At 37.2% G+C, this 12,909-nt stretch overlaps 1 protein-coding gene across 1 annotated transcript in view; it reads right to left on the bottom strand.

The window, feature by feature from the left end:
- Positions 1 to 3,903: 3,903 nt before the first annotated feature.
- Positions 3,904 to 12,909, bottom strand: part of LOC102250878 (chromosome unknown open reading frame, human C6orf58) — an 11,969-nt gene continuing 2,963 nt past the window's right edge. The window contains 5 exon segments of the mRNA XM_005859111.2: positions 3,904 to 3,962; positions 3,965 to 4,045; positions 7,020 to 7,258; positions 9,227 to 9,327; positions 10,239 to 10,423. Of these exon segments, the coding sequence (XP_005859173.2) occupies positions 3,916 to 3,962; positions 3,965 to 4,045; positions 7,020 to 7,258; positions 9,227 to 9,327; positions 10,239 to 10,423 (653 nt within the window). The 3' untranslated portion in view covers positions 3,904 to 3,915.

Genomic DNA, 12,909 nt, shown 5'->3' with positions numbered 1-12,909 from the left:
CCAGGCACCCCAGGGGGGACCCCCACCCTGAAGGGGCTGTGGCCAGCCTGAAAACAGCCCTCAGCCCCTCACCCAGGCTGGCCAGGCACCCCAGCGGGACCCCAACCCTGATCCAAGACACCCTTCAGGGAAAACCAGCCGGCCCCGTCCATGCACCAGGCCTCTATCCTATATAATAAAAGGGGTAATATGCAAATTGACCCTAACAACAGAACAACTGGGAATGACTGGTCACTATGACACACACTAACCACCAGGGGGCAGAAGCTCAATGCAGGAGCTGCCCCCTGGTGGTCAGTGTGCTCCCACAGGGGGAGCTCTGCTCAGCCACAAGCCAGGCTGATGGCTGCCAGTACAACGGTGGTGGTGGGTGCCTCTCCCGCCTCCTCAGCAGCGCTAAGGATGTCCGACTGCAGCTTAGGCCTGCTCCCCGCTGGCAAGTGGATATCCCCCGAGAATTCCCGGGCTGCCAGAGGGATGTCTGACTGCCAGCTTAGGCTCAATTCCCCAGGAAGCCGGCCTAAGTCAGCAGGTGGTCATCCCCCAAGGAGTCCCAGACTGCGAGAGGGCACAGGCCGGGCTGAGGGACCCCCCCAAGTGCACAAATTTTTGTGCACCAGGCCTCTCGTTTTAAATAAAATAAAAAATATATACTATTTGCTCTTTGTCAATAATATATGTTAGGAATCTTTTCTTCTATGTAAGTTGCATTTTAACTTCATTTTGCTGGTTTTGTCATGCAAACATTTTCAATTGTTAGGTTGACAAATCATTTCTTTTTCATTGCATTCAGACAATAAAGTTAAAAAGCCTATGCCTCCACCAAAGTTTAATAGGTTTTTCACCCAATTTTTCCTCTTGCATATCTATGGCTTCATTTCTTTATATCTAGACTAGAGGCCCAATGCACGAAATTTGTGCAAGGGGCTTGGCCCTCACAGCCCCAGCTTCATCCTGAAGGTTGTCTAGAAGGTCGTCCAGTCTAATTAGCATATTATGCTTTTGTTATTATAGACTAGAGGCCCAATGCACAAAGATTCATGCAAGAATGGGCCTTCCTTCCCCTGGCTGCCGGCACCGCCTTTGCTCCTGCTGGAGCCACCTTGCCGCCTTCCCACGCTGCCCAGAGGCCCAGAGCAGCTGGGGCAGTGTGGAACGCCTGCGTCGTTGCCATGGCGACAATGCAAGCGTCTCGCACCCCCCCCCACTCGGCACCTGCGTATGCAAATTAACCTGCCATCTTTGTTGGGTTAATTTGCATGCTCACTTCTGATTGGCTGGTGGGCGTTGCAAAGGTATGGTCAATTTGCATCTTTCTCTTTTATTAGTGTAGCTTGCTAATTCAGTCAGAGTTTGTTTTGCGTGGTGTATGAGAAATTAACTTTTTTTAAAATCTTTTTCCAATTGGCTACTTAATTTTTCTTATTTTACCTTTTCCCTGCAGCATTTATTAACAAGTCACTCTCTATTCTAGTGACATGGGATTCCATATTTGTCATGTACTATGCTTTCATATGTATTTGGTCTAGGTATGAACTTTCTATACCATTCTTCAGATCTATCTGAGCTGTTATCTACTCATGGTTATGTTAATCAAACTTTTAAAATTTCATTTGAGTTTGCCCTCCCTTAGGCAACTCAGCTTTTCATTTCTGAGATGATTTTGTGTTTTTTGTCTATTTATTTCTTCAGTTTTATTAACTATTTTGGGGGGTTTTTTAAATCTGTTTCTTTCTTGATTTTTATTAAGTTTTTTTTTCAGTTTTCCATTTTTTTCAATTCATCTCTATTCTTCATTTTTTAATATTTAATTCCAGTTGGGTTTTATATTCTCAAAGTCTTGTTTGAGAATACTTAACTCTGTTTAGAGTGAAGGCTTACATTTTTCTTTTGCTTCATGATAATTTTTCTGCTAGTGTCCACCCTCCTCAGTCTACCTGACAGGTTTTCTTGGTCGACTTTTGCTTTCCAGTTTGGGGGCCCAGGGACAACTCCCCAAGATATTTCACAACAGCATACTAATTATTTCAAACTAAAATGATTTGGGATGTGCAGGAGTGGGAGCAGTGCTCTGACTCTCCTCTGTGTCTCTAAATTCAGGAAATAAATCTCCCTGTGATAGGTGCTCTCCCTGCTCCTAAGGGCTGAGAGATGACCTTTTCTCAAGTTATAAAATCCAGAGTTAAAAAACCTGTATAAATAAACCTTGTAACACCTTCACTAATTTGCTGCCTAACTTCTTTGTCCTGTCAATTTCTCACAAATGTATTGTTTCTTTGTCTAAAAAGTATAAAAAGGGTACCTAGTTTGACCATTTTTTTGAGCCTTGTTTTATGATCTGAGTATCACTTCACATTGTGATTCTTCTGTGCGCACAGATTAAATTGACTTTTTCCCCTCCTGCGAATCTAGTCTTGTGACAATTTTATTATTTAATTACCAGTCCAGCTGTAAGAACTAAGATGGGGCGGGGGGTGGATTTTTCCCCTTCCTGATATCAGAATGGGATCAAAATCTGTATTACGGGGGCACTGCTATTTGTTGATTTTTCTCTTTTTACTGAGAGCGGTTTTGCCAATTTAGCATCATCTGTCTTCTAGTAGTTTAAGAATTTGGTTTTGTATAGACATGTTATAGATGTGTAGTTATTTCACATCTTTTGGGGAGGCTGTTTACCCCACTGCCCCTGTTATATAGAGCTAACAGAAAATCTTTCATGTGTTTTTGGATTAATTAAAAACGTGTTCATGGTCTTGGCTCATCAAAGATGTTTTTACTGCCCCAACAATACAACATGTGTTATCCATCTCTCAGCACAATTATTGTAACAACTGCTGACTTTTGTAAATGCATCCTATTCATTGGGAAGAGTCTCAGCCACTTGATAAGTAAGTTTTTATTTTATTTAAGTGATAATCTTCATTTTAACAATAACTGAGGTGTAGAGGGGACTACAAAAATTGCCCAAGTTCTCATGGGGAAGCAATAGAGCTGGGATTTAAACTATGCCTTTCCTATTCCAGTGACCATATTATTCAAACCAATTTATCTAATTTTTAACAGTTAGTGAGTAGAATTAGTCTTATAAAGCCCTGGGAAATCCTCATATGAAAGCTTCATGTCAGCTTTGGATGTCACCACTTCCCGCCAGTGCATTCTCTCCTTGAACATTCATTATCACATGTGGACCATGGAGAGGAAACTTAGTATACAATTGCTATAAACTTATGATCAGTAAAAATGCACACACAAAAAATGACAACTTAGGTATTCTACTGGCCAGTTCAGTTTTATGAGTTTTAAAATTTTAATAGATAGGATTTTTCAAATGTTCTGGATTTTGGTTATAAATCAGCAAGATATTAACCTAAATTTCATAAAATTAGGTTACATATGTTAATAACAAAAGAGCCATGTGAGTTTAATGTCTGTTTATTAATTTCTCAGTGATTTATAATAGTTTAATAAAATCTTCTTTAAAGGCTAAACATTATATATTGATGAATTAAAAATTAAGAATTATTCATTAAACAAAATAATCATAACATTAATTTGAATTTAAAATTAGGTATGCATGTATTAGCATAACCAATGGACACAGACACTAGGGTAGTGGGGGCTTGCCTGGGGTGGGAATGGCTTGGGGGGGGGGTCAATTGGGGTAAAAGAAGACATATGTAAAACTTTAGACAATAAAAAAAAATAATAATAATAACTCCCACCAGAAACCGTAGGAGCCTCACAAAGCCTCCTTCTTTTTATATACTAACTCTAAAAAAATAAAATAAAATTAGGTAGGCATGGACAAAATTCTAGCAAATCAGCATAAATAAAAAACAACAGAATCAAGAAAACTATCCTGGTTATGATCGTGTTAAATTTTGAAATTTCTATTGCCCAAAAAATTAGAAACTTTTATTGTTGATTCATTATTTCCAGAAATTTTAGATTAAAGATTTCAAAACTATTTCTGAAAGCTCTAGAACTAGTTTTCTTGCACCTTCTGTCTTCATTAAAATTTTCCATACAGTCAAAGAGAATGACCCTGGAAAAGATATAAAATTTTTACATGTAAGTTTAAGCCCAATCATTGAAATGTTTATTTTAAATAAAATTATATGTGTTTTACATACAAATATTATATGTTCATTACATGATAATTGTACACATATGTTTTTAAAATTAACTGACCAGCTCTTCATATAAAAATCAATAAGAAAAATTAAGCAACTCCATAGAAAACTGGATAAAGTGCATGAACACATTCAAAGACTATAAATTCATATAATAGTTAAGCAACACTTTCTACATAATAAACTAACACAAATTATAGAAATTGTTATTTGGTAGTGGGTTGGAGAAAAACAAGCACCTTAATTCATAGTTTTATGACAAAAATGTAAAGTCCTGAAAACTTTTTTGAGTACCAGTTGGCAATATATGGCCCATTGATTTTAATTCATTTCCTTTCTAAAAATGTATTGGTAAGATAATAAATTGTGCCCAAAAAGTATGTATAAAATGCCTTTGTTGTTATATTGCCAATAGCTTATAACATAAAATAATCTCTACAGGTATAATTTATTAAATAAAACACTACATATCCTCTAAAGAAAATAGTTGGATTAACACCTTCTGATACAGGAAAAGCTCCAAGAAAAATTTTCAGTTGAAAAAGTATAGTGCAGAGCAGTGAGTGTGATTTCATTTGTACAAACTGCACAGGTTTTATTTATTCATTTATTTGCACTGTTTGATTTATTAAAAAAATCCTAGAAATTTGCACCAAAAACTATTTTAAAAAATAGGTGAAAGACTAAGAGATGTGATTGAGGAGAAATGATGAAGATTTTTATTTTCATTTCATGTGTTTATACACTTAGACTTTTAAACATTGAATATACATATACTTAGATGTACTTTTAAAAATAAGTAAAAGGTATAGCAATTAAAATGTGTTTTAAGAAAGTAGTAAAATAGAGTTTTTAAAATGATGATTGAAACTAAAACATATTTCAGGTCAGATCTGTTAATGTACAAAAGGCAGCAGTTTGAAAGTATCTTCCTAGACTCTGGGGATGGGAGGGTAATGCTTAATGTCCATTTAATCTTCATAAACATCCTTTACTCTTCTCCATGTAGTTGTAGCATATTACTTGATTGGTGGGTGAGAGCATTTGGTTTCATGTTTCTCAGTTGGCTAATCTATTAATGTCCTAAGACCTGAGAAAGCACTTTTTCTCTTCTTTGTATCTAGACTAGTGAAGTTAAGCTAGTTTGAAATTTTTAGATTGAAATTTTTAGTTTGAAATTTTTAGGTAACACTGAGTTATCAAGTCTCGCCTTGATACATCCAACAAGAGCAAAGTGTTAATACCACATTCCAAACTATCCTGGAGCATGGATTTCTGTATGCAGGATGATTTGTTAAGGGCAAAAAGCACAGGCTTTAAAATAATACTGCCAGGATGCAAACTTACTGGGTCATTCACCATCTGGGGAATTACTTAAACTTATGAAGCCCCTGTTTTTTTTTTATCAGTGAAATATGGCACCATTACTGGAGCAAAAAACTCCAATTACATAAAGCCCCTAAAATATTTGGGTATATTTGTTACTCTAAGTAATGCAAATAAGATTTCAAATCATATATTTAACGTATTTGTGTTTACTATGTTTTTATATCTTTCAGATTTTTTATTTTGTTTTGTTTGTTTTAAAAATATCAATTTTTTAAATTGTTTTAAGCTTGGTTCACTGCATATCTGGAAATTTGGGATACTATGGTTATTCAAACATACAATTATCAATTCACTCTACTCAGAAATCATACAGTTGAGGAAATGGAGCAGAGTGCTTCATCCATGATTAGTAAGACTGGATGGTGGGCCCTAACCAGTTTGGCTCAGTGGATAGAGCGTCAGCCTGCGGACTCAAGGGTCCCAGGATCGATTCCGAAATTCACTCTACTCAGAAATCCTACAGTTGAGGAAATGGAGCAGAGTGCTTCATCCATGATTAGTAAGACTGGATGGTGGGAGCTTACATAAGTCCATTAATCATAGCAGGATTTATTTTGATGTCCTTTATTTCATTCTAAATTGAAGAGCCATGTATAAGGAAAGAAAGACAGAATATGGGTTATAGATTTAAAAACATGGGCTTGAGGTAGTCTGGTGGCTTCATGGTCAATAAAGACAGATCATGAGTGGAAGGATCAAAATGTGTAACATGAAGCCCTTGTTGGTTTGGCTCAGTAGATAGAGCTTCAGCCTGTGGACTGAAGGGTCCTGAGTTCGGTTCTGGTCAAGGGCATATGCCCAGGTTTCAGGCTCAATCCCTAGTGAGAGGTGTGCAGGAGGCAACCGATCGATGATTCTGTCTCATCATTCATGTTTCTATCTCTTTCTCCCTCTCCCTTCCTCTCTGAAATCAATAAAAATATATATATTTTTTAAATGTGTAACATGGATACCCATAGGAAAGCACGACTTTCTTTGAAGGTATCTACACTAATAAAAGAGAAACATGGTAATTAGCGTACGACCGCTACCCTTCCCATTGGCTAATCAGCATATCCTTATGCACATTAACTGTCAGCCAAAGGCAGAGAGATAGAGAGCTGGAAACGTCAATGAGAGAGAAACATCGATCAGCTGCCTCCTGCACACCTCTTACTGGTGATGTGCCCGCAACCAAGGTACATGCCCTTGACCGGAATCGAACCTGAGACCTTTCAGTCTGCAGGTCGATGCTCTATCCACTGAGCCAAACCAGTTAGGGCTATTTTTATTGATTTCAGAGAGGAAAGGAGAGGGAGAGAGAGATAGAAACATCAATAATGAGAATCATTGATCAACTGCCTCCTGCACGCCCCCTACCGGGAATCAAGGCCGCAACCTGGGCATATGCCCTTGACCGAAATCGAACCCAGGACCCTTCAGTCCACAGGCCTACACTCTATCCACTGAGCCAAACCAGCTAGGGCTTGTTTAAGGTATTTTTAATAAGGCCCTTACCTGTAGCGTTATCCACTTCATGAAGAATATTTAAACCAAGCAGTACTATGTTCTGAAGTTTAGTAAAGTCACTGATGTAGGGGGCTCTGTCCCCATTGACAAGCATTCGTGGTGGCAGACACTTCTGGAATTCATGTGTTCTAATCAAGGTTGTCGGAAACTTGGCTGTAGCTATATATCCCACATCCACATACCAACTTTTTCCAAAATCTGCTTCTGGTTTAGAATAGTCTTGCAACCTAAAAGACAAGTGGACACATGTATAATTATAATTAGTCCACTAAGAATTTCAGACTCAGTGTTTTCTAGAAAAAAAATCATCTTCTGTCAACAAACGAAGAATGTAGATCTTAATTTTAGAATGTGATGGCCTGAGTTCCTACCTTTGTGGGTGTTTTTTGTTGTTGTTTTTTATTGTATGGTTGTTGTTTTTTAACCCTCACCCAAGGATATTTTTTCCATTGCTTTTTAGAGAGTGGAAGGGATGGGGAGAAACAGAGAGAAACATCGATGTGAGAGAGACACATTGATTGATTGCCTCCCACATGCGGGATTGAGCTTACAACCGTACATGCCCTCGTCCAAAAGGAGTATAATGTGCCCCACGTTGGGCGCCAGATGTCGAGTAATACTCCCTCCACGTTCTGCGTGGAGTAGGGTTCGGTATCTGAAAGTGGAGCCGCACAACAAATGAGAGAAAAAGACACGAGATAATTTTGCAATATTGGGGGACCAGGCGGGCAAGTCCCGAAGGACTTCCTCCTGTGCTTAGGTCTCACCAAGCTTTTATTGATCTGGGATGCACTCATCGCATAGCCCTTAGGCAGGTGACCCCATTAACAGGCAGACTAGCCCATCAGCAAGGATTTACATAATAATAAATGGGAGAGTAGTTTCAGCTACCACTGTCTGGACAAACAGAGGTGGCGCCTAGCTCCAACCTTTGCTAGGGCTTCAAAGACACCCAGCCTTCGGGGGGGTTTCTTTGTCTACGCTTATCAGATAGTGAAGGCAATAAATGGACTCCGGCAAGACTACCCTCTATCTGCTGAGCCAAACCAGCTAGGGCCTGAGTACTTACCTTTGAAAATACAAATATGGGTAGTTAAAATTTTAAATTTGTAAAGGGGCATCCAATTAGGTTTTTATATTTTATTTTGAGTTTTATCACTTTTAAAAAGTTACCTTATCTTTGCATATTATATAATAACTAAATATTAGACAATTGCTAAGTAATACTCTTTAGAAATGGGCAGATAAAAATCAAAGATTCAAAGGCAATGTTTTTGCTAGATTCATGCATCCTTTGTCACTATTGATTTCTGGAAGTTAGGAGACCCCCGAAATACTGAGCATCCCAGGGAAATATGTGTGTGCTTTTCTTGTCCAATTTTCTAAATACATGGGCTTTTCCTACAAGATGCAGTCTTCTGGGAAACCAAACTCTCATATATTTGGGGGACAATTATCACAGTGGTGAGGTTAAGGGTGTAGAAATTATTTTATAACTCTATAATTCATGGTTCCTGTTCTCAACAGCCATCTAAGCATGCTGAACAACTTGCAATTTTTTAACAGACTCATTCTTCTTGAAATGCTGTCTGCTCCCTGCTGTGCTACATTTTCTTTCAAGTGTGCTAACCCTGATACTGGTTTTTCACCCAAGTATGCCTCTATTTATATATATAAAAGCCTAATATGCAAATTGTCCCCTCAGGAGTTCAACAGGGAGACTGGGAGTTCGATCGCTTGCTATGATATGCGCTGACCACCAGGGGGCAGCGTGGAATGAAGGAAGGCCCCGGCCAGCAGCCTGAAGCCCTGATCAGCCCTGATCGCTGGCCAGGTTAGGGACCCTACCCGTATACAAATTTCATGCACCGGGCCTCTAGTCATATTATATGTCTGCAATCAAAATAACGAATAAAATGTCTTTTTCTTAAATAGAGAGAAATTGGTTGTAAGTTCTATGTGTTGGTTTTTTGGTATGAGATATTTCTTCTCAAATTTGTGCCCTTTCTTCATAAAACACTTTTTGAGCCTGACCATACTAAAATATAAACACCTCATCATTCAATACCCTGATTATTAGATATATTATTTAATAGGAAGATTGACAGTTATGTTAGAAGAAGAATATAAAAACATAAATAAACCCCCAAATTATTTTCCATATTAAACAAAAATTATTTGGGATCCAATCTTACCTATCTTCAAATATTTTGTAAACATCTTCCAAAGCTGATACATGTGCAGCCCATAAGTACTTCAATAAGTCCTCAAAGCTACTAGAAGGTAACTGCAAATGCTATAGTAAAGAGGAGAAATTAATTCATATTTGAGAAAAATATAACAATTTATTTCCCTACAATTTCATCTTGTTCAAATTTACAATTTAACAATAGTCTACATCAAAGGAGAATTTTGTTTCTAAGAACTAGTTTGTGTAAGCCATCAGTGGCTAACACTCTGGAAAGACTATAATAATTACCTATTATTTGTAGTAATATTGAATGCATTTATAAGAAATGAAGTACAAATATTTTCCCAGCAATCAATACTTTATTTTTATCATTTTTTCTCTGCTACCATACTTGAAATTATAACAAAAAGTTTAAGATTAAGAAAAGGAAAATATTATTATAATATTTAACTTAAACTTATCTAAAATAACAAACTAAAACTGTAGAGCTAAGAAATCTATGTTTTCAGCACTGATCTTGGTCCATGTCTATGCTTCACCAATGTATTTTATATTGCTCACTGAATATTTTCTTTTAATTGCCCCATAATTGTTAGTTCTACCTACATGTGGTCATTTATTAATGCAGTTTAAATAAGTTGACTGCTCTAAAAACAATTCTATAATCATATTTCTCTCAAGAGTTATCCCAGGTTTGATTTAAAGGTTCAATTAACCAGAATAATTTCATTCAGTGTTATATCCTGGGTGCTCTCACATTTACATATAATTTTTTTAGGGTGAGATGAGTGGATAGATTTCATGTTAATGCTTTATTGAGTCAGAGGATGTTAATGGCATGTAATGTCCTGCTGCAGTGTAATAATATTAATATAATTTGCATAAAAATTTACATTGTAATACTGAGGAAAATATTGTATAATGCACACAAAAACCTAAACCAAAGCATTTTACAAAAAAAAAATACCTTATTTTACCACCTCTTAGGAGAATAAATTACAAATATAAAATGGAACCTGGTAGAAGACATTCCACTTTCTCATTGTCTTAGGGAAGGATGACTGACAAGTAGAAACATTAAGACAAAACTTTGTTTGATCCTTGGGTGGTGGCAAAAGTATGACTTGGTCTGATGATATCCCCATTATGTCAGAGCCAACCGCAGCAAGGAAGGGCAATGCGGAGAGGAAGTAATTCATGTCTGTAAGAGCAAAATACCTATTATCACCACAAGCACTAACAAATGTGATCAAGGATATTTTTAAGTAAATCTGTAAACCATTAAGCAAAAACTCACAGATCCAGCAATATATTAAAACAGTCAGTGAAAAAAAATTGAAATTCTCAGTAGGAATTATATATCTAACTTTAATATGCTTCTGTTAATATCTCTACAATCATAAATATAAGTTAAAGTAGTTGACTATAATGTTTTAAAACAAAACATCATTTTAATGGATTCGGTAATATTTTCTTTTCAAAGCAGTAAGTATATAAGGAAGATAGGTATCTACTTGTGCACAGAATAATACAACACTTTTAACTGAGGTTTTGCCATGAAATGTGACTTTTTTCTAAAATATTTTAATGTGGTTAAGTATTGATATTTTGTTTAAGCAAGTTCAATGAGCAATCATGACATTACAAAGTCCTTACATTACATTAGGTCTTTAGAGTAAAAATGTTGGACCTAACCGGTTTGGCTCAGTAAACAGAGCACAGGCCTGCGGACTGAAGGGTCCCAGGTTTGATTCCGGTCAAGGGCATGTACCTTGGTTGCGGGCACATACCCAGTAGGGAGTGTGCAGGAGGCAGCTGATCGATGTTTCTAATTCTCTATCCCTCTCCCTTTCTCTCTGTACAAAATCAATAAAATATATATATTTTTTAAATGTTGGATTAAGTGTTGACAATAGATCTTTGGATAACTAAATTAACAATGAATTAAGTTGTTTTTCTCTCTGCATATAACCTACTTCAGCAGATTTAGATATTATAATATAGTTGGCTGTAAAGCCTATACTGATTCCTACTGGTGATGCAGAAAATTTTTCATCATACATATCCATTTGTGAATGCAGTCCCACACCCACTATAGCAGGCTGATACTTCAAACTACAGTGGGGCCTTGACTTACGAGTTTAATTCATTCTGAGACCGAGCTCGTTTAGGAACTCGTTAACTCAAATTACTCTATCAACTCAATGCAAAAAAATCGACCGAGAGACATGCGGTATCTCAAAAAACTCGTTAGTCGGGACACTCGTAAGTCAAGGCCCCACTGTACTAAGTAAATCTGAAAAAAAAAAACTTGATCTAGCTCTTTTGCCACATCTACTGAGAGGATGAAGACCATTGTCAGTAATCAGACTGTCGGCATTCCAAAAACTGTCGACATCACTCTGAAAGAAAGCACAGTTATTTTTATAAAGGCCCCAGAGGCACTTCAATCACATCACTGTAGATAGAACTCAGTCTCCTTGGAAAGAAAAAGAAGCAGCTCCGGGTTGACAAATGGTGTGGAAATAGAAAGCAACAGGCTGCGGCCATGTACAAAACATGATCAAGGGTGTGTCGCTGGGCTTCCGTTACAAGGCGAGGTCTGTGTATGCTCACTTCCCCCATGAACACCATTAATTCATAATAGTTCCCTTGTTGAAATCAGAAACTTTTGGGATGAAAAGGACATTTGCAGGGTTCAGATGAGGCCAGGCGTGTCTTTTTCAGTATCTCAAGCCCAGAAAGATGAGTTAATTCTTCAAGGAAACAACATTGAACTTTAATCAAATTCAGCTGCTTTGATTCAGCAAGCCACAACAGTTAAAAACAAGGATATCAGAAATATGTTGGATAGTGTCTATGTTTCTGAAAAAGGACCAGTTCAGCAGGCTGATGAACAAGATCTTAGTATTCCAGCTACAGCAATAGCAAGATTCGGATGATTCCTCAGACTTAATGTGATATTTTAAAGATGCAATAAAAGCCATGTATTGGTTGGCGTGGATGAGGGGGTAGGAGGGTGAGAGGACGGGGAGGCAGGCTGGGGCAGGGACTTGATTCTAGACCTGTGGCCTTGATTCTATGTGGGTCTTTGAGAAGAACCAATCCATGTCATTTTTGAAAAAAATATGTAAAGGTGTATATGATGTGTGTCACTCCAGAAAAGTGAACGTTAGTGAGATCTTGTTTCTAATTATTGAGAAATATCTTTAAGAAATTGTGTGCAAACTAATTGTGTATAAACCAATTGCAAAACACAGAATAAAACTGAAGAATTAGAAAATGCCTTCTGGTTATTTTTGTATTCAGTATCTGACTAAAGCCTTAGATTCCTGCTTGATAAAATGATTTGTGGTAGATGAATCTCTATTTACAGGTTTAAAAGCTACGCACTTGCTCTGAGCAAAATAAGAAAAGGGATCATTTTCTTGTCCTCTCATTTCCCTGTCACTAGCAGTACCTCCCACCTAACTGCCAATGCTGGTCTGTCAGGCCATCGTCCTTTGAAGTTCCTTGTTTCAGTCCTTCTGTGAAAAGCAGAATATGTCCTAAGGAATCATAACTTGTGGCTGTTACATCCTAGAATGTGGCATACAGGCCACAGGATACATGATGAAGATTTATTTTAACAAAGAAATAGTAATATTTTTGTTTTGTCTCTGTCCCTAGAATGTTATGTTGAATACG

Source organism: Myotis brandtii, unplaced genomic scaffold (genome assembly GCF_000412655.1).
Source record: "Myotis brandtii unplaced genomic scaffold, ASM41265v1 scaffold123, whole genome shotgun sequence".
Taxonomy (NCBI): Eukaryota; Metazoa; Chordata; class Mammalia; order Chiroptera; family Vespertilionidae; genus Myotis; species Myotis brandtii.
Note: the sequence above shows the minus strand (reverse complement) of the source record. Positions and strands in the feature narration are given on the sequence as shown.